Source organism: Lissotriton helveticus, chromosome 7 (assembly GCF_964261635.1).
Source record: "Lissotriton helveticus chromosome 7, aLisHel1.1, whole genome shotgun sequence".
NCBI classification, from domain to species: Eukaryota; Metazoa; Chordata; class Amphibia; order Caudata; family Salamandridae; genus Lissotriton; species Lissotriton helveticus.
In genome coordinates this window covers 66,170,642-66,191,507 of record NC_136068.1, presented here as the reverse complement: position 1 = coordinate 66,191,507, position 20,866 = coordinate 66,170,642, and the positions used below count along the sequence as shown (strand labels likewise).

At 45.0% G+C, this 20,866-nt stretch overlaps 1 protein-coding gene across 2 annotated transcripts in view; it reads right to left on the bottom strand.

Annotated features, from left to right (window-relative positions):
• The window catches only part of MFAP5 (microfibril associated protein 5), a 148,520-nt gene that overhangs the window by 30,965 nt on the left and 96,689 nt on the right, over window positions 1-20,866 (bottom strand). For both annotated transcript variants that reach the window (XM_078651443.1, XM_078651442.1), the window contains one exon: window positions 15,425-15,512. In XM_078651443.1, the coding sequence (XP_078507569.1) occupies window positions 15,425-15,512 (88 nt within the window). The remainder of the gene's footprint in view (window positions 1-15,424; window positions 15,513-20,866) is intronic.

Sequence of the window (20,866 nt, the reverse complement as noted above, 5' to 3'; positions counted from 1 at the left end):
GTCGGGCAGATCCCGTACGGAGCGGCGTCTACGAGTGGATCCCCGTCCTCACCTATACATAAACCAAGCTGCTGTTCGCGTGCTACTCAAAGGTGGACACCTTCGAGCATTGATTTATACGCGGCCGTCCAGCCGCAGAGTATGCACCACCCCGGTACCCTGTGGGTCACGAAAGTGAAGCAGTAGTCGTACTTGGAATCGAGGACGGGCCCACCTGTGGAGTCCATACAGGACTTGATTGTGTGCTTCCCGGACCACACTTCCCAGAATGCACAGTCTCATTTGAGCCTCCCATCGGTGGGTGTGTTATATATAAAATGGGGAAGTGGGTCGGCGGTTGCGCACACCGCTTCCGTTAAAGCCCCTGAAGAGAAGCATATGGAGCTTCGAAACGCGTCGGGCAGATCCCGTACGGAGCGGCGTCTACGAGTGGATCCCCGTCCTCACCTATACATAAACCAAGCTGCTGTGCGCGTGCTACTCAAAGGTGGACACCTTCGAGCATTGATTTATACGCGGCCGTCCAGCCGCGGAGTATGCACCACCCCGGTACCCTGGGGGTCACGAAAGTGAAGCAGTAGTCGTACTTGGAATCGAGGACGGGCCCACTTGTGGAGTCCATACAGGACTTGATTGTGTGCTTCCCGGACCACACTTCCCAGAATGCACAGTCTCATTTGAGCCTCCCATCGGTGGGTGTGTTATATATAAAATGGGGAAGTGGGTCGGCGGTTGCGCACACCGCTTCCGTTAAAGCCCCTGAAGAGAAGCATATGGAGCTTCGAAACGCGTCGGGCAGATCCCGTACGGAGCGGCGTCTACGAGTGGATCCCCGTCCTCACCTATACATAAACCAAGCTGCTGTTCGCGTGCTACTCAAAGGTGGACACCTTCGAGCATTGATATATATATTTATATATATATATATATTACCTACTGGCGGTCGCCAGTAGGTATATATAGTTAGGATTTTTTCTCTATGGGATTTTTGAAAATTCTATGTCTAATAACTTTGGCGTTTGTGGACGGAATTGGCTGAAATTTTCAGGACAATTGAACATTTTGTTTCTGAGCAGCCCCCGGAAATTTGGGGGGGGGTTCGTCAAGGGGGGGCCGAGAAAAAAGGGGGGTCCCAAAACATGTTTTTCCCATGTTAATTTCCATAGGGCGGTTGGCCTCACTTTTAGCCCGAACGGCTGAATGGATTTGCACGAAACTTGGCAAAATTGTAGATATTGTTTGCCCGATGTGCCTTTGCTAGGTCTCAAGATATATGCTCCTGTGAATTTTGAGTAAATTAGGTTTAAAAAAAGATATATATCTAGAGCCGCGCCCAGGTGCGCGTACCGGGGAGCGCTCCGGGCGCGCCACGCGACTTGCGCATGGCAAGCTGATTGGTTCTCGGGTGTCTGTAAACATTCGAAACAGTCCGCAGCGGCCGCCATCTTGTGTCTCGGTAGGATTGAGACACAAGAGGTGGCAAAAATGAAAGGGGGAAATGAGCAAAAGGGGGCAGGGTACACCCCCCTGACCCCCTAGTTTTGACGTGGGGGCCATAAAAGGGTCCCGCGGGTAAAAAAAAAAAAATTTTAAAAAATCGATTTTCGCGGGGGGAGCGCCAGGTACGCGCACCGGGGAGCGTACGGGGGAGCGTACCATGGAGATAAAAAATGACACTTTTTTTTAAAAAAAAAATAGAATTTTTTTATAAATTGGAGGTAGTTCTGAAAAGAACTTTTTTTTTGTTTTTGTTGTTTTATTTTTTTTAGACTTTTTAAAACGATTTTATATTTTTTTGGGATTTTTGTCAGGGGAAAAACAAAAACAGGGATTCCAAAACTGCTCAACAGGAGCAAAAAAATGTGAAAATTTAGGGACTGGCAGGGCAGCGGTGTTGCTGTTTCTTTATGGCAATGAGTTCAACACTCTGCTCCCCATAGCAGAGCAGTTCGTCACACTCCGTGCACAGAAATTTGATGCCTGCAAACACCGGCTGAATGTTAGGGACCATTCTTCCACGGGGTGGTCCCGAAGGTGTTGCTCCACCAGTGGAGGTGCTGCCGCCATCTGTGGGTAAATTCCGTGCCAGCTCTCTGACACTCTCCCTGGCAAAGTTGTTAGGGTGTCTTCTTTTCACATGCCTGATTAAATTAGCATTTCCAAAACTATATTTTTTCAGAGGATTGCCTCTGGATAAACTACTACCACAAATTTTGCAGGTTACTTTTGGAGCGTTGACTTTTTTTTGTCCTTCAGGGATGTCATAAAATTTCCAGATGAAATGGGTTTTTTTCTTCTGCTGAGGAGGGTCCTCATCTAAAAATCCGTCTGAATCACTGCTGGATGACTCTCTTGCAGCCATTGCTGTAGATCAGAAAAGTAGGAGATGAACAAAGTACACAGAACAGCTCTTGCTCTCTCCAAGTACAAAGCAATAGTGAGAGAAATGGGTGGGTTTCACACAATTTGAAAAAAAAAAAGTTCTGAACCAATGAAAAGTGTTATTTTAAAGTCACATGGTTTGACGCGCTTATGCTACGCGCCCCGGGGCGCGTCCCGGGGCGTGTTTCGTAAGCGCATCAGGGCGTTTACGTTGCGCGATCGTATGCGCTTCCGGGTGCGCTTACGCGGTTCTGAACCAATGAAAAGTGTTATTTTAAAGTCACATGGTTTGACGCGCTTATGCTACGCGCCCCGGGGCGCGTCCCGGGGCGTGTTTCGTAAGCGCATCAGGGCGTTTACGTTGCGCGATCGTATGCGCTTCCGGGTGCGCTTACGCGGTGCGTCGTAAGACGCATCTCGCGGCTACGCGATACGTGTCTTATGACGCAAGGCGTGGCGGCTACGCAATACGTCACGATGTTGTTTTTGTTCGTGGCAATAGCGCTATCGGGACGCTCATCAGTACGCGCCCCGGGGCGCGCCGCAAGATTGCGCTTACCCGTGCGTTCACCGGTCCGCGCCCTGGGAGCGCACCAAAAAGAATTTAAAAAAAAAATGACATAATTATACAATATAAAATTCGATTTAAAATGTATTATTTTTTAAAACTATAAAGATTTGCTATTAAAAAACCTATGAAATTCACTGAAAAAACCATAGGTTATAGACCATATATAGTTAGGAATTAGCATTTACAAAACCTTGAAAATTCACTGAAAAAACCATAGGTTATAGACCATATATAGTTAGGAATTAGCATTTACAAAACCTTATTTTACTCACACAAAACCATTGAAATTCCATATATAGTTAGTTGCACTAACTATATATCGCGCACCCGCAATCCACTGCTGATGATGTCACATATTACATCATTCATGACATGGTCAGTGACATAACTGATGACATCACTGATGACATCTCAAATGACATCACTGATGACATCACTGATGACATCTCAAATGACATCACTGATGACATCACTGATAACAACATCCAGTGACTGTATGTTTCTGTAAAGGTAAAATATGTCTTACATATTGAAGAATGAGTGGATTTATAAGTGTCTGGATGAAGGATTTAGTAGGTGCATGACTGACTGTATGAGTGAGTGATTAAATGTGTCTCACTGAGTGCATGGGTTAGTGACTAAACTGTCTTAATTTGTGCATCATTATATCTTTTGTTCTGTAAACTGCTGCATGTGTTGATCAGTAGCTATATGAGTAACTATATGGGTTATTGATTGGTTGCCCATGTATTTGTATGGGAGACTGAGTGTGTGTGTGTGGGTGTCTGGGAGGTGTATGACTCTGTGCATAGATGTGTGAGCAGTTGATTCACTAGATGTATGGGTTCAAAAGTGCATGTGGAAACAGCTGTATGGGCGGTTGACTGTGTGCATGAGTGTATTGGTGAGTGAATGGATATCTCAGTGCTACATGTCAAAGTAAGTACATATGTAAAACACAGTACATGTGAGAGTTGACATATATAAATAACTGTGCATAAGAGCCAGTGAATGTGTGAGTGGCTGTATGGATCATTGTGAACTTGTATCCGGGATTGTATAAGAGAGTAAATATGTGTTAGTATGTGTTTGAATAAGTAAGGTGTGTATAACTGTATAGTTGAGAAAATGGAGGTGTGATTGATTCTTTGCATGACTGACTAGGTGTGTGTGTAACTTCATGGATGAGTGACAGTCTGTGAGTGTCTGTTTACACTGAGTGTATCTAAGGTTATATTAGAGTCTGAAGAAGTTCATCGTATTATCACATGAATGATGTCATCAGTGATGTGATCAGTAATGTCAAATGAGATGTCATCAGTGATGTCATCAGTGATGTCATTTGAGATGTCATCAGTGATGTCATTTGAGATGTCATCAGTGATGTCATCAGTGATGTCACTGACCATGTCATGAATGATGTAATATGTGACATCATCAGCAGTGGATTGCGGGTGCGCGATATATAGTTAGTGCAACTAACTATATATGGAATTTCAATGGTTTTGTGTGAGTAAAATAAGGTTTTGTAAATGCTAATTCCTAACTATATATGGTCTATAACCTATGGTTTTTTCAGTGAATATATATATATATATATATTTGTTCAGGAGGAGCTCATTAGGGAAAGACTCTTCACAGCACAGGGCACCGAAGAAGGCGAGTGTGCCGAAATGCATCTGCCGCTGCTGGGATTGATGAAATAAACGGGTTACCTACCCTGAACTCCCCTCAGGCCTCTGATCTTTTCTTTGAAAGGATGTTTTTGGATATATATATGTGTGTGTATATAAATTGGTTTAAATGTCACATAATTTTAATTATTGGACATTATTTTCCATGGGGTGTTATTTTATGTTCATAACTCCATTATCTCCTATGGGATTGTGTTGCAGTAACTGTGAGCTCCCATGTTCAGTGTTTGACTTACTCCAATGCTGGGCTGGAGTACACTTACTACTCTTTTGTCACCTTTAAGACCGTGGTAACTTTAAAAGTGTAGGAGCCTATTCACAAACTGCATTTTGTAGAGAAAGTGAAGCAGTACTACAAAATGTTAATCAGTGTCCTGGAGCCGGAGAGCTCTGCCAAAGTGGCAGTGATCTCCGCACACGTATGTATGTGTTTTTGCAGTAAATGTAGGAGGGAGCATGGGAAGTGGGTGGAAAATGTGAAATACTTGCTACTAAATAGGAGTGGTTTAAGGAGCTGTAAGGTGGGGTTTAAAGCAAGGTTATTGCTCTTCACAACTTTCACTTCTAAAACTACTACAGCCCAAATGACCATAAAAAGGATGTGAATGTTCTCCAGCCCAGCCTTGGAGTAAGTCAAGCACCACACATGACCTATCACAGGCAATGCAACTCACTTCCATAGAAGATAATAGAGAAAGGAACTTAAAATAACTCCTAATAGGAAACAATGCAAAATAATTATATTAGTTTGACATATAAAATAAACATATATATATATATATATATATTTTAGCATTACATCTGTAAATTTCATTTATGTTTTTAAATGTTATAATTATAAAAAAAGTTACCCTTTTTTTACAAAAAATAAAACTCTTTATAAACATTAAATTATTTTCAATTAATTAAAACAGAACTTTCACTTAAATGTACTAAATATCAATTAAATATTAATATACTAGTGGGTGAGATTTTTTCAATTTTGTTTAAATAATAATATTTATAAATTGGGGAACGAATTCACAAAGGCAAAGTTAGGCCAAAAGTCCAACTTTAGCCAAAAATCCTACTTTACTACTTTTTGGTATTCACAAAGGTAAGTTACTACTAGTAAAATTACTACTAGTAATCATACTAGTAGTAAAGTTACTACTAATAATATTACTACCCTAAACCTCGATTTCTCGATATGCTCCTTCCTGCCCCTCCAACAAATAGGTGGTGCAAATTGCCAGCAAATCCCACTGAACACATTAATTCAATTCTTCAACACCAAGTAATCGCACTCTCAGGATAGTTGCAATACCATAGATTTATTGTCAGTAACGTGTTTCAACTGTCAAGGCAGTCTTGCTCGCACACTGTTGTGTTGCAACAGCACCTGTTTTACATACAAAATCATGGAAGTCAAGATAGCACAATATAATACATGCTAAACAAAATCACGTCAAAGTGGCATCCATTTTGTAATAGTAAATTCATGCTGTATGTACATTGAATTTATACACATCAAACACTTCTCTCCTCTACAGGTATATGTATGTTACCTCATGCTAATGGAAACCTGAGGGAATCAGTGCCCTATATTTGCCTTAAGCCCGTACTGTGTCGAAAACTGTCTAACAAACCTTATTCGTTCTCACCTTATGTATTAGTTCTTACCCGCTCTTGTATCGTAGTGGAGCGGCAATCACCGTAGTCAAACCATGCCAACGAAATTACGGAAAGGCATGGAACAGAAGCCCAAGCTGGGTGTCACGTAGCAAGTGTACGGACTGTTTACTAATAAAGTTATAGACACAAAAAAGAAAAGGAATTGGAAAAGTAAAAACAGAAGCGCCCTAGTGGGTCTTGGGTGTAATGTGCTATTAAATGCGCTGGCAAGGGAGATATCATAATGTTGATATGTAAGAAAATCTTAAAATTAAAATGCCTAGGTGGCTATGCTAGGAGCGCAGAATCCGCTGCTGGGATACGTGGGTATGCGCACTGTTGTCTCTTCATTCGCCAAGTGGCTATGTAAAGGAAAGAATGACACAAGATTGGCAGTCTCTTCTATTTTACAAGGTGAAATTAAATGTCCCGATACAAAAGTATGTAAAACTAAGCTGAAGCGCACCTGATAAAATTACTAGTAGTAAAGTTACTAGTAGTAATTTTTCCTTTGTGAACACCGAAAAGTGTTAAAGTTATACCTTTGGTCTGAGTAAGACTTTTGGTCTAACTTTACCTTTGTGACTAAGGTCCTCAAAGTATATTATTTACTGAATTATTTAATGACTATTTTTTTTGTTAGTTCTTGGTTAATAACAATCATTTTAATTTAATTTACATTTTCCTTTTGCGTCTGTCATGGTAGTAGCAGGCGTATGCTATTCCCGTTTGGATGGGAGGAGAGTGCCTGCAAAACGACATCTCCCAGAATCCTTTGAGGTTCTGGCAGGAAGGAGCTCTAGGAGTCAGCAGTGAAGTGGGCAGGATATAAACCCAGCGGTTCAGCTGACCCCGTGCTTGTTGTTCCTTCCCTACTGCTTTTCCTGGAGACTCGCCTTCGATGCTCTTGTTTTCCGGTGGCTTGATTCCTGGCGGCTGCGGTGAGAAGTATCAGCCGCGGCTCTTCGCATTGCTTCCTTTGACCTTTATTGCTTTTCTTGGCGCGCTGCTTTTACGGCGCAGGGTTGTTCTTTCCTCGACCTTGGAGGAATCAGGCTGCTGCATCTTTATTGCAATCCGCTTCCTGGAGTTGAATGCCTAATTCGTAACTGCTTACTTTCAAGGCATTCTCACGCTGCAGCAACATTTGCTTCTACACATTACGGAGTTGAGCGAACCACTGGAGTTGCCAAAGCAGTCTCGCTTCAAGCTTTGGTGGTTCAGCTTTTGTTGTTTTCCTTTGTGCTTTGACTTTTGGATCAGCTGATTACTCCACCAGGATTCTCTGGAGAGAACTCTTTATTCTGTATTGTACATTTCAATTCTGGCTTTCAGAGGAGCGGGACCTTCTATTAGGGATATCCCTTACAAATCCACCTCCTATTTTTCATGCTTAATGGGAATGGTCTCTGTAGAGAGCCATCCGGGCTCTCACCTACAATGTATCTTTGCACGCACGCACGCACACGCAACCTTGGGGCGGGCTCGCCCCTCGGTATAAATAAACAAGCGGAAGACCGCTCGGGGTCTTTCCGGCTAAGTACATACAAGTGTCGGTGTGCTTATTAAGTGCGTGTGCATACACGTGGTGGGCCCAGCCTCACCACTCTACATTGGCGACGAGGCCGGTGTGTACCTGTATCCACGTGTGCCTGCCTCGCGCGGCGGAGCCTGCCGCTGTGCTGCTACGGCTCCCCGTGCGCCTGAGACCCGCCCACGCGTCTCCCGTGAGGGAGCGCCTTCGGCTGGCGGGACTCGGGACCGGCGGAAGCCGACGTGCGGCCGGGTGAAGGTCCTGCGGGTGAGTGATCGTCTGCCCCGCTTGCGCAGCCCCTGCCTGCCGCACTCCGCCTGCCACCGCGGAGGAGGCGCGCCTGCCGACTGCAGGCCCGGCGAGCGCCACGTGACGGCCCGCCCTGGGCCCGCCCTCGCTCTTCAGAGCTACCGCGCATGAGGCGCCCTTGCTGAGGCGCGCGCTAGGCACGACGCCAGGCCCCCTCCTGCTGTGCTCCTGCCCTCGTGTCCTTCTAGAGTGGGCAAAGGAACGTTCTCACGGACTGCAATACTAATAAAGAGAACAATTAAGAAAAAAAAAAGAAAAAGACAACAAGCATTGGCACATACAATAAAGCACAGAGGAGAGGTATCAAGCAAGCATTGGCACATGCAACAAGGCATCTCAATTGACATTGGCTCCCACAAGGCCGTGCATCATAGACCCTGCCGCCACGGCTGGTCCCTGGGTTCCTATCCCTCGCCACTGCTGACTCTTCCTGCGTCACGCCCTAAGGCGCCTCGACACGCTGCGTGGCCTGCGCCCCTGCCCTGCGCCTCACGCCGCCGCCATCCCGGAAAGCACCAGCAAGACCAGAGTGACGCCTCGCCATGAACCAAGGCGCACCAGGAGCGGCCCAAGACGGGGCTGGCCAGCCCCCCCAGCAGGCTCTCCAGCAGCAGCCAGCTGCGCCCGCCGCTCAACCACAGGCTCAAGCCCAAGCCGGAGCGGGCGCCCCAGCAGGTCCTCTCGCACCCGTGCCCCATGCGCATCAGCACGCCGGCGCAGCACCCATACCGCCGTTCTGCGAATCAGCAGACCCGGCAACGGCGGCCGTCCGCTGGAAGGCATGGGTCGGACGCCTCAATCTGTACTTCAGGGGCACGAGAGAAACCGATGGTGTGGTGAAAAGGTCGCTCCTCATTCTTTATGGGGGTCAAGAGATCTATGACTTATTTGAATCGCTCCCAAACACCGGAGCCGAGGACGACTATGACGCCGCGGTCGCGGCCCTCAACGCGCACTTTGACCCTCAGCTGAACAATGATTTTGAAAAATTTAAATTCAAGCGCGCATGGCAGTTGGACTCCGAGTCAGTCGACATGTACTACACTCGACTCCGACGGCTCGCGAGCACGTGTCCTTTCACTAACCCTCGTGACGAGATCAGGGACCAGATCATCGTCGGCTGCAAATCTAAGCTACTGAGAAAGCTGATCCTCCGACAGCCAGGGATCACCCTAGACGAGATCCTCGTCCTGGCGAGGTCGCATGAGTTGTCGGATGCCCGGGCGGAAGAGATGGAGGTCGCACTGCGCACCCCGGTGATCGCCCCGTCGGGGGCAAGGGCCCCGGCCATCAAAGAAGAACGGGTGGATGCGATCCAAAGAAGATTCCCGCCAGCAAGGCCGCGAGGTGGCCCGCCACGGGACAGCCAATGCGGGTACTGTGGTGTGGACCACCCTTCCACGGCCACGTGTGGTGCCAAAGGCAAGACGTGCCTCAAGTGTGGGCGCATGAATCACTTCGCTGCTGTCTGCCGGGGAGGGAAGTTCAGGGCTGCAGGCCCGCGCGCCAGAACTGTGACCCAGCGTGTCAGACAACTGTCTCTCGACCAGGATAGACCCCCTCCCGACACAGAGGCTCAAGACCGCCGGCCCAGATACGAGGACGACGAAGACGATGAAGTGTATGTCATCTCCTACGTGAGCCGGGCATCCACGAAAAGACGACCGCCTCCAATGTGTTCCGTCTCAGTGGATGGGACGAGTGTCAATGCGCTGATAGACACAGGGGCGTCCGTGAACGTCATGGACTCGGACCAATATGAGCGCATGTCCCCAAAACCAACGCTGGCACCGTCTGCGGCACGCATCTACACCTATGGCGGGACGGAACCCATGCCCCTTCGTGGAGTCATTCAAACCACCGTGATCAACGGAGAATATTCCACTGTGACCAGGTTCCACATCACTGAGGGCAAAAAGGGCACCCTCCTGAGCTGTCACACAGCAGAGGATTTGGGGCTGGTGTTTTTCGCCAACCAAGTACACCAGGCTCACGCAGACTTCATGCTAAAAGAGTTCCCAGGACTGTTCAAGGGTCTCGGCAAGCTCAAGGGAAAAAGGTTTAAGCTACATATCGACGCGACTGTGAAACCTGTCGCTCTCAGACACCGGCGAGTGCCTTTCAACCTCAGGCCTCAAGTCGAGGAAGAGCTTCGCAAACTTGAAGAGTTGGGAGTGATTGAGAAAGTGTCGGGTCCGACACCGTGGGTCTCCCCACTGGTCGTCGCTCCCAAACCGAAGCAGCCGGGGGCCATACGTCTGTGCGTGGACATGAGGCTACCCAACACCGCTGTCAAGCGCGAACGGCACATCACCCCCACAATGGATGATATCATAGCTGACCTCAACGGGGCGAAGTGGTTTTCAAAACTTGACCTCAACTCAGGCTATCACCAGCTGGAGCTAGAGCCGGCCAGCAGGTATATCACTACATTTTCGACGCACGTGGGGCTGCGTCGCTACACTCGGCTCAGCTTTGGGGTCTCGTCGGCAGCTGAGGTCTTTCAGAACGCCATTCGCGAGGTGCTCTCCGGACTAAGAGGGGTGATCAACCTGAGTGATGACATCCTAGTATATTCATCGACCCTCGAGGAGCACCACGCCAACTTGAGGGCGACCCTGCAGAGGCTCGCCGACAGCGGCCTTACCCTCCACCGCGCCAAGTGTGCCTTCTATCAGGAATCAGTGGATTTCTTTGGATATATCTTTACGAGGGAAGGCCTGAAAGTCGATCCTAAGAAGGCAGAAGCCATCAAAGCAGCAAGCACTCCACGGAGTCAGACAGAAGTCCGAAGTTTTCTGGGCATGGCCACCTACTGTGGCCGGTTCATCCCGAACCTGGCTGACATAGCGGAGCCTCTCCGTGCCCTCACCCGTGCTGATCAGAAGTGGGACTGGACTGCTGCTGCAAACAAGGCGTTCCAGACCATCAAGGCCAGTCTACTTGACAACACCACCATGGCGTACTTCCAGCCGCGGAGGCGGACTGAGTTGATTGTTGATGCCAGCCCCGTTGGGTTAGGAGCGGTTCTGCTGCAAGAGTACGGGCAGGAAGAGTGGAAGCCCGTTGCCTATGCCAGCAAGGCCCTGTCCGACACGGAGACCAGGTATGCTCAAATTGAAAGGGAAGCGTTGGCTATCAAATGGGCATGCCAGCATTTTCACCTCTACCTCTGCGGGCAGGAATTCACGGTGGTCACCGATCACAAGCCCCTGTTGCCCCTCTTTGCAGGAACATCCCGGCTTGCTCCCCCTCGCATCGAGCGGTGGGCTGTCCAGCTGCAGGGGTATCGGTTTAAGGTGGTGTTCAGGCCGGGAGCACACAATCCCGCTGACTACTTGTCGCGTCATCCAGATGTAACCCCGCCAACGGCCCTGACAGACGATGGGGAGGAGCTGGAAGAGATGGTACATCTGATCACCCAAGCGGCGTGCCCCGAGAATATGTCGCTCCAAGACATTAGCGACGCCACGGCGACGGACGAAACCCTGGTGAAAGTCAAAGACGCACTCGAGGGAAATCGCTGGGCCCATTTTCTCGATGGTGCATCGTGCCTCCGGCCGGAGGTGAGCCACGCCAGACAGCAGCTGTGGCAAATACGGAGTGAACTTAGTATCGGGGATGAAGGAGTGGTGCTGCGCGGGCACCTCATTGTCATGCCCAAAAGCCTTCAGCAACGAGCCCTGAGCCTGGCCCACGTGGGACACCAAGGTATGGCTAAAACCAAGGCCCGTTTGAGGAGTAAGGTGTGGTTTCCTGCAATGGACAGCCAGGTGGAAGCCATGATACGGTCCTGCCACGCGTGTACGATCACGGGCAATGACCCGGCACCAGCACCCGTGCTCACGGAAGAAGCACCCCAGGCCCCGTGGGCTCAACTCAGTATTGACTTTGGCAGTTTTCCGGACGGTCGGCACATGCTGGTGCTGGTAGACTCGTTCTCAAAATTCCCTGTTGTCGAAGTCATTGCATCCACCGCATTCCCGCAAGTAAAGAAAGTCCTGAGTCGAGTGTTTGCTACGATGGGGCTCCCTGAAGAAATCAAGTCCGACAATGGGCCCCCCTTTCAAGGGAGAGAGTTTCAGGCCTACTTGGAGGCTCTCCGGATCAAACATCGGAAAATCACACCCCTATGGCCCCAAGCCAACGGGGAAGTCGAGAGGCTGATGCGGACATTAAACAGAGCACTCCGGATTGCGGTTGATAACGGTGAAGACCCAGAGGCCGCCCTGGACGACTTCCTTGGAGCCTATCGGCAGACACCTCACTCAACGACAAGGTGTGCTCCCTCTCATGTTCTGTTCAAGCGAGCTCCAAGGGATGGCATTCCCACTGCCAGTACGTGGGTGCCGGAAGAAAGGGACGCCGAGGCCATACAGGCCCGGCGACAGGCCACCAACATCAAAGCGAGTGCAAACCGGCATGCCAAGGAACCAGCCCTCCGGCAGGGGGACACAGTCGTTGTCAAGGATCGCCATCCTGGGTGGAAGTTTCGGACTCCCTTTGAGCCAGAAGTGTGGACAGTGGAGCGAGTGCAAGGGACTATGGTTACAGCTAGGAGGAATGGCCAAACCGTGACGAGGAATGCCTCGTGTTTCAAGAAGATGCTGGACAATGTCAACGTGCGTCAACGAACCGAGAGAACGGAACTTGGAGACCAAGAAAGCATAGACTTCGATAACTGTTCTGGTCTAGCACCTACTCCGCCAAGAATGGCCCCTCCGCCAAGGCCAGTGTCACCAGGCCCCGAGGTCGGGCGGAGTCAGCCAAGGGTCGAGGATGCGAGTGAGGGTCCGAGGACAGCCCCGGCCGGGGTTGTCGAACTACCTCGGACCCAGGATCGTCGCTACAACTTGCGGCCCAATCCAAGGCCGAGTCAACGGTTGTTGGACTTTGCCTGTTCGTCTCCATGAGCAAGAGACTAAAATAAAGGAGGGATGTAGAGAGCCATCCGGGCTCTCACCTACAATGTATCTTTGCACGCACGCACGCACACGCAACCTTGGGGCGGGCTCGCCCCTCGGTATAAATAAACAAGCGGAAGACCGCTCGGGGTCTTTCCGGCTAAGTACATACAAGTGTCGGTGTGCTTATTAAGTGCGTGTGCATACACGTGGTGGGCCCAGCCTCACCACTCTACAGTCTCCTCACTCCAGTAGAGGTTCTTCTGGGTGCTGAGGTTCAGTTACCACATGAAGAGGTTCAGACCAGTGCTCTTCGAGCCCAGCAGTGTTATATGTTTTATCCTCTTCCGCTTTTCCCCGATGCGCTTCCTATCAGGGTAATGATCAGCCTGTTTTACTCCCTGCGTGGCAGCGTATAAGGGAAGAATGGTTTCAGCAGCATACCATCATCCCTGCTTGTCATCCTGACCGGTTAGTGGTTACTTTTGCCTACCTGTTCCGACAGCACCACAATATTTTTAATATTCTTCTTTAAGAAATAATATTGTGTATTACTTTTCCCTGTACATTACCATGGGAAAATCTCTTCCCTGGTGGGGAGTGTGAAAAGTTGCTAGTAAAAACGTTATGCTCATAAATTCAGTCTGAGAAGTTTCAAGAGGTGGAGACATGCACATCTACACATAGGTCTACATCTCTACTGAGAAATGATGTACAGCAAAAAAGCTTAGATTTGCATCTGGTTGCAAGAGTAAATCTACGCATGATTAAATCAATATGTTATAAATGTACCTTCATGATTTGGGTCTGTAGTTTATGAATAGCAATGTGCTTACTCTTTTGTGGGTGGATGTGTGTGGTGCCCTGCCCTAAACCCTCCTTACTTTACCCTAAACCCCTTCTATTTTATAGTAAACATCACCTCTCCCTGGTCACTAAGTAGTATACTTCTGTGCCTGGAGCTCTCCCCATAGAAAAGATAGACAAGGGGAGGTGGTGATTTCCACTAGCAGATTTGTGAACTGCTATTTGTATGTAAGCAGAACTGCTGTAGTACTACTTTATGTACTACAAAAAACAGATTGTGAATCAGACCCCACATTTTTATCTTTCCCATTGAAATTGAGAGAAATGTAAAACTTTTTTTATAAGTTCCTGATTTTTACTTGCTATAGTGCTCACTAGAGTCTACGGTCCCTTAGACTATCATTATAGATAAATATTGATATTTATTATATCCAATCTGATTACTTTTCAAACCCTTAGAAAAAAAATGTATATACCCCACCTCCATCTTTTTCAACATTTTAACATGTTCATATAAGCATTCCAACTTTTATCGAAATGCAAATCTATTTCCCCCATCCAAAATGTTCACTAACAAAACTTTCACTTAAAAGTACAAATAACATACAGCCAGATGCATCAACCGATGGAATTGCGATTTTTAAGGAATCGCTATTTAGGAATCGCAAAAGCCTATGCATGTAGGAATCGCTATCAAAATAGCGATTCCTACACTTTCCTTAATTGCGACTCGCAAATTGCGAATCGCAATTAAGGAATACCTCCCCATTCATTCCTATGGGCCCTGAGGCCCAAAGGAATGAATGGGAAGACATTCTCAATTTGCGATTTGCGATTAGCAATTAGCGAATCGCAAATTGAGAATGCAATTTCAAGGGTGCAGGGGTGTCCAAAGGACACCCTGTTGCACCCCTGAAATCTGCATATGGGTACATCTTGTACACACACATGCCCTAAGGGCATGTGTGTGTGTAAAATGGAACTTTGAAAAATGCACTTTAGTGCATTTTTCAATGTTTTTGCAAATTACCATGAAGTTCAACTTCATTGTAATTTGCTACTCTTATTTGTAAAATCACTATTTCTTTTTGTTTGATGCATTCGCAATTTAAGGAATCTCAATTTAGAGATTCCTTAATTGCGATTTTTGCATTTGGGATGATGCATCCCAAATGCAAAAATACTGGTCGCAATACTGAGAATCTGCCCGTTTGCGACCGGTTTTAAGGTTGATGCATCTGGCTGTTGGTGTAGTTTGCAACTAATAATCCCACCGTTGTTTTCACTAATTTTTTATCAACTGAAGTTACACATCACAAACAGATTTTTGCACGTATGCCTCTATGGATATTTTTATCTTGGTTTTTAAATTTCCTTGTTTGAGAAATGTAGGTGAAATGTACATCACTGGAAACTTAATTTGCGTTTAATATGCTGCCTTGCTCCTCTAATGAAATTAATTAAAATTACATTTGCACAAGTGATGAGGAGGCAGCTGATCTGTGAAAGACATAAATGGGGCAGTGAGAGTTCTGTCTATCAAGTGATAGATGAATGTGAATCACCTTACCTGCTGATGCAGACCTGGCCCAGGCATTGCTTCACAGGGCGCAGCACAGAGTAAATGCGGGTGCAGGGATATTGGACCTCACGGCAGTCTAGGGAAAAATATGATGGGTAATGTGAAAAACAAGTGATGGAGTGGGTCACCAAAGAGACAGAAAGAAGGCTGAAAGAGTTATAGTAAGATAAATTAAAAGAAGAGGTAAATGAGACAGAAGAAATTGAAACAGAAAGTGAAATAGAGCTGGAGATAGAAGGCAGATATTGAGAAAGGAACAGCTCATACAGAGAAAGAAAATTGCTAGATTGAGAGAGGTAGGAGGGAGCAAAAGGCAAGAAAGATATATCCTATTGAAAAGTAAATGAGGAATTAAGGAGAGGAAGAAAGTGAAAAAGGAATGTGGTAAAAGGATAGAGCAATAAATGGGAGTTTGAAATAATGAAAGATAAAAAGAGTGGCAAAGAAAGAAATGTGACATTAGGATGAAGACTGACTATAAAAACATGCAAACAAATGTTCACTAATAAAGAAAGGATAAAGAATATAAAATCAATGTGGATTAAGATGCACATTATAATTTTGTTGTTGATCAATGGGAACTATATTCACGAGAACCAGATGCTGTCTCTTGTGATTCAGTATTTGAACCAGATTCTTCTTTACACAGAAACAAAAGGGATTATCATGCTATTAATATCACTTCAGACTTTTTATGTTTTAAAAATGTCTTTGGAAGACATTGTCACTCCAGGTTTTTTATTCAAGTTCATGGGACATAAATGCTGTTAAACAACTGATGGTAGACCTGGGTTCATATCCTTTATTGGATAATGAAGATCCCTTTCTCAATTCAGGGACCTTTTTGTTTTCATCATTGCAGGTACATTACATTTATCAAACTAGTAGCCAGTGAGAAATATATAATCATGTACAGAGGGCGCATTGATGAGCACCCCCAATCAACAGTCCTAAAAGTTTGAAGAAATGGAATTCATGTTTTATCAGTAATGACAGATCTGATCCATCTAAATTTTATTATTTTCAAGGACCTCAAATGCTGAAAAAGATTTTGATTACTGATCACTGTTTTATATATTCAACACAGTTAATTTATTTGTTTTTTTAAAACAAGGATATGCATATTGGAATGAAACCATAAGTGTGAAGAGTGTTTTGGGAACTACACTTTGGCACATTAAGGAATCTGATACCCGGTTCAGAGCATGCATGTTTCCTAGAGACATGATATTTTTAAATAAGATGGTAACACATACCACTAGCCAGAGCTTTGCATTGCTCAGAGACTAAAAAAAACCATCTAATGTAAAATGTATTACACAGGTTGCAAATTAAAAGAAACTGTCACTGATAGTGATTTCATTGAAATGGTGCAGAATGGAACATACATTGTAATACTGTTTGGTTCATATGGTATAGCCATATGACCAACAGACACTAATCTATGTATGAATATATATTTCTGTGTAAAAGCTGCTGGTCCATTAGCAAAGGTACCAGACTCTAGGTATAGCTCATATTCACCCATGACTATAACCACTTATCTGGTAGGGAAGTTATGTAAATGGTAGCTATCGCACACTAGTTTGAGTGTTGTAAAACATCACATGTCAAAACTCAGTGAGGGTTCAAACTTGAGTGATTTTCATATGGAGCTACACCTATGAGAAATAAAACATGTATGTCTACGCTAATATATGCTATCTTAAACTAACAGCAGGCAAGCTCTGAAAGAGAAGCGCAAAAAGAATCATGGGAACAAATGGAGAAATAATGCATACTACCATTAAAGTGATTTATAATGGTTTCCAAACTCTTTCCAAATGCACATACACCATGTCTATCATCACCTCTTCTATATTCAATCTTTTGAAAGAAGGTTTGAAAACTTCTAAACAAGAGCAGGACCAAATATGAGTATTGACACAGTTAAATTGAATATTACAGACACTTAAAATTCAAAAGGTGTCATGGCAGCTCACAAACGAAGCATCTCTTTTTCTCCTGAATACTCTTACATTTAGACAGAAGCATGATACAATCTTCTATCAGCTAAACAAATAGAAAACATTCCTTTGTCTGTTGCTGAAGACCCACAACTTATGTGCCTCTTGCATGGAATAATCTCCTTACCAATCACTACCATCAAAATTATATACCTCTTAGGTGGTATGAACAGATGCACAACACTTCCTAAAACAACACTTCTTACAACACTCCTAGAAATTACCTTTTGAATTTAGTTATTAGACAAAAGACAATCATGCCTTCATTAGCACATCTGCATGTACTAATTCATTAGGACACTAACTCCTTCATGACCTTTTGACTATTCCTGGGGCTTGTAACTCTTTCAATCTGGATCTTGCTTGTAAGCTCTTCGTAGCACCTGCTTCTTTCATTCTTTCTTATCACACGCTTCTAAAAAATGGTTCTTCTATAATATGAACAAATGAATCCTGTTATGGGATAGCACCAGGGGTGGTCTATGTGTCAGCATTTAAAAAAATATTACAATATTGTGGCATTACCTTTTATCCTTCCCTTCCAAAAATATTTGTGAGTGTTTCCTGGGACAAAGTAGAGGTGATAAATACACGTGTTGCTAAAGTAAATGACCTCATTGTGACTTTAACACAAAAAGAGGTACCTTTAACCTCTGCTGAAGTGAGCTTTGGCTTGCTAACAACTCTGTCTGAAACTCAGCGATTTCTGAAGACTAAATTCCCAATGCATTTTGCTGATCTATTGCATACCATCTTTCATACACAACTGGAATTGTTCATGATTTAAAGATTATTGGATTTGGATTGTTGACTGGGTTTGAAATATTTTTTGGGTTTTATTTCATTCTTCATCGGTTTATTGATTTGAATTTTGTTTTGTGGAACATCAACTCTACTTCTCATAGTTGTGCTGTGCAAATCCTTTTTTATCCCAGTGAAGAAGTAAAAGTGACATGTAAGGAAATATGAGAAACATGGATGCAAATGAATCCAATCCGACTGAATACAAATGCTGAGAATCTATGACATTCTACTTTGAAGTGGACTTGCTTGTCAAGCTAAAGGAAAACTGGACTCTGTCGTTTCACAGGTTTCAACCGCAAGAGTGACCTGTGTTTTGGGTGCTTGTCTTGTTATGAAATAGTCTTCCTGGATATTCCATATTAAGCGTCAGGGTATGCCCAGATGTGGGTCCCTTGCTCACCTTGCCACTGGATTCAAGCTAGCCTGGCTTGTTAGGGGTGTTACCCCGAAGCCGGTCCCAGGATGCTTGTTTCTGGTCCAGGGAAGACATGGCTTGGCAGTTCAGGCTGGACTGTTCCCATGAGGCACAGGGTCAAGGCTGATTTGCATATGGATGGGTCTGAACTGGGGTGGTAAAGTGGGCTAAAGAATGATGATGGATTCAACCCAGATCTGTGACGGGGGTAAGTGTTTGAAAAGTTTCAGTGCTCCGTCCATCATCTCCTTGTGTTTGAGTAATTCAAACAATTCCATGTGCATCAGACATTCTGCTGTGCAATGCGGCTATCCATCCTCAGAGCTGCCATCTAGGATACCACAGCTAGGCCATCACCTGTGTACCCAAATGCAGCATTATGGACCATCTTATCTTTTAGCAAGACCAGTTATACCTTCATCTCCACCTTTGACTCCGTTTTCACCTCCAGTTTCAACATCTGAATTGTTTGATCTGGTTGTAGCTACATCAATCAATGGGTGATGAGAACCAGTGTCCTCCCAATGAATCAGAAGTCTTTTATCTTTTTTGTTGCAAAGAGAATTTGGAAACAGCATCCACACCTGTGAATCCTTTTTCAAATCCGCAGGGTTAAAGCTTCTTATCCATTCCAAAGTCAGTATTATGAAGAGAAAGATAACCGGAAGCTGCTACTGTTTGTCTGTATAGTCATCTGAAGCCATCATCTTGCTTTTTCCTTTCTGGATTGATTCGAGTCACATAATCAGCTTAGGCACAGGGCATTAATGCCAAACCTTTTAATTTATGCACATACGACATTCACATGTACATGTATTCATTATTGCATCACTATCAATCTAGGGATGATATAATCTTCACGTTTTTCTGCATTAAAGTCCCCAATGAATTTTATATATTCATTTTATTCAATTGCATATTTTACAATCATCAACACATGTTGCATTTAACTTTTTTGGTTTGCACAAATATGTTGTTTTATGTTTATTTTTGTTTGATTAGATTGTTCAGCAACCACTTCTTGGGTGCAGCTTTTGTCTTCACCAGCCCTGCATGTAGATTTTTGCCACTGGTCATATCTATGTTTCAACAGTCAACAATGTGTTGCAGAGCCAATAAGTATGTGAGAGCTCTTGTTGATTGCTGCTCTCAGTGACATTCAGTGAGAAGTAGTATGTTGATTATTATTCTAAATAACTGAATAGAAGAGCCCGAAAGGTTTATAAACATGATGCAAACAAGAGACCTTGATGGAGGAACTTCCAGGGGCTGAGAGGTTGAGTTTTGGCGCAGAAGCTGAAAAATATCTTCTTCAAAGAATACTGGCTGTCACCTTTTGGTGCTAAAGTAGTTTAGATAGAGACAGGAAGAGAATACAGTGGCATGCCAAATTATCATAATAATGCTGTAGTTCTTCCTTTTATTGAGCCTGGTTGTCAATAACCTGTTTAAGATGTTATTGCCATTATATCCGGGGGGGATCTAGGTGCGGATGGCGGGCGGATTGCCCCCGCCAGGCAATCCGCCCACCATCCTAATGGGCCCCCAATGCTCCAACAAGGTGCCCATAGTTGTTTCATTTTCTTTTGCCAGCTATAAGTGTTATCGTTTTCTATTGCAAATCTGTTCAACACCTAAGGCAAATGAAAGTGAAGAAAGACTGGTCAAGAAAGAAAAGTAGACTGGATGAAACAACAAAAAGAGATTGACATCAATAAAATGAAAAAATGCTCTAATAAAGAAAGAGACAAGACTGGGATAAGGAAAGAAAACTAGAGATTTGTTTATCAATAAGATTACAAAAACTGTATGGGTAGTTGCAGAGATTACACCTTCATGAGGCTACCTCATATTTAGGTTGCTAGTTTTCCAGACCATGTAAAATCCCATTTTTTAATAACTGGCACACAACTGAAACAGATCCTTCCTTAACAAGCAGAAGTAATCTAATCATATTTTACACGGTAACTGGTAAACACAAGCCTGGTGTATATAGTGAAGGAAATACCTGGTTTGTCTATTTGAATTTAGTACTGTGTTAATGGAAAATGTGGACTTGGTAAGAAGATGAAATAATGAAGAAAGACTCAGACAAAGAAAAAGAAGATAGACTAGCAGAAAAAGAAAAAAGAGAGAATGATGGGAACGAGGATGAAGGAAATTAGGCTAAAGACAGGAGAAACTCTAAGGTACAGGAAAGAGAAG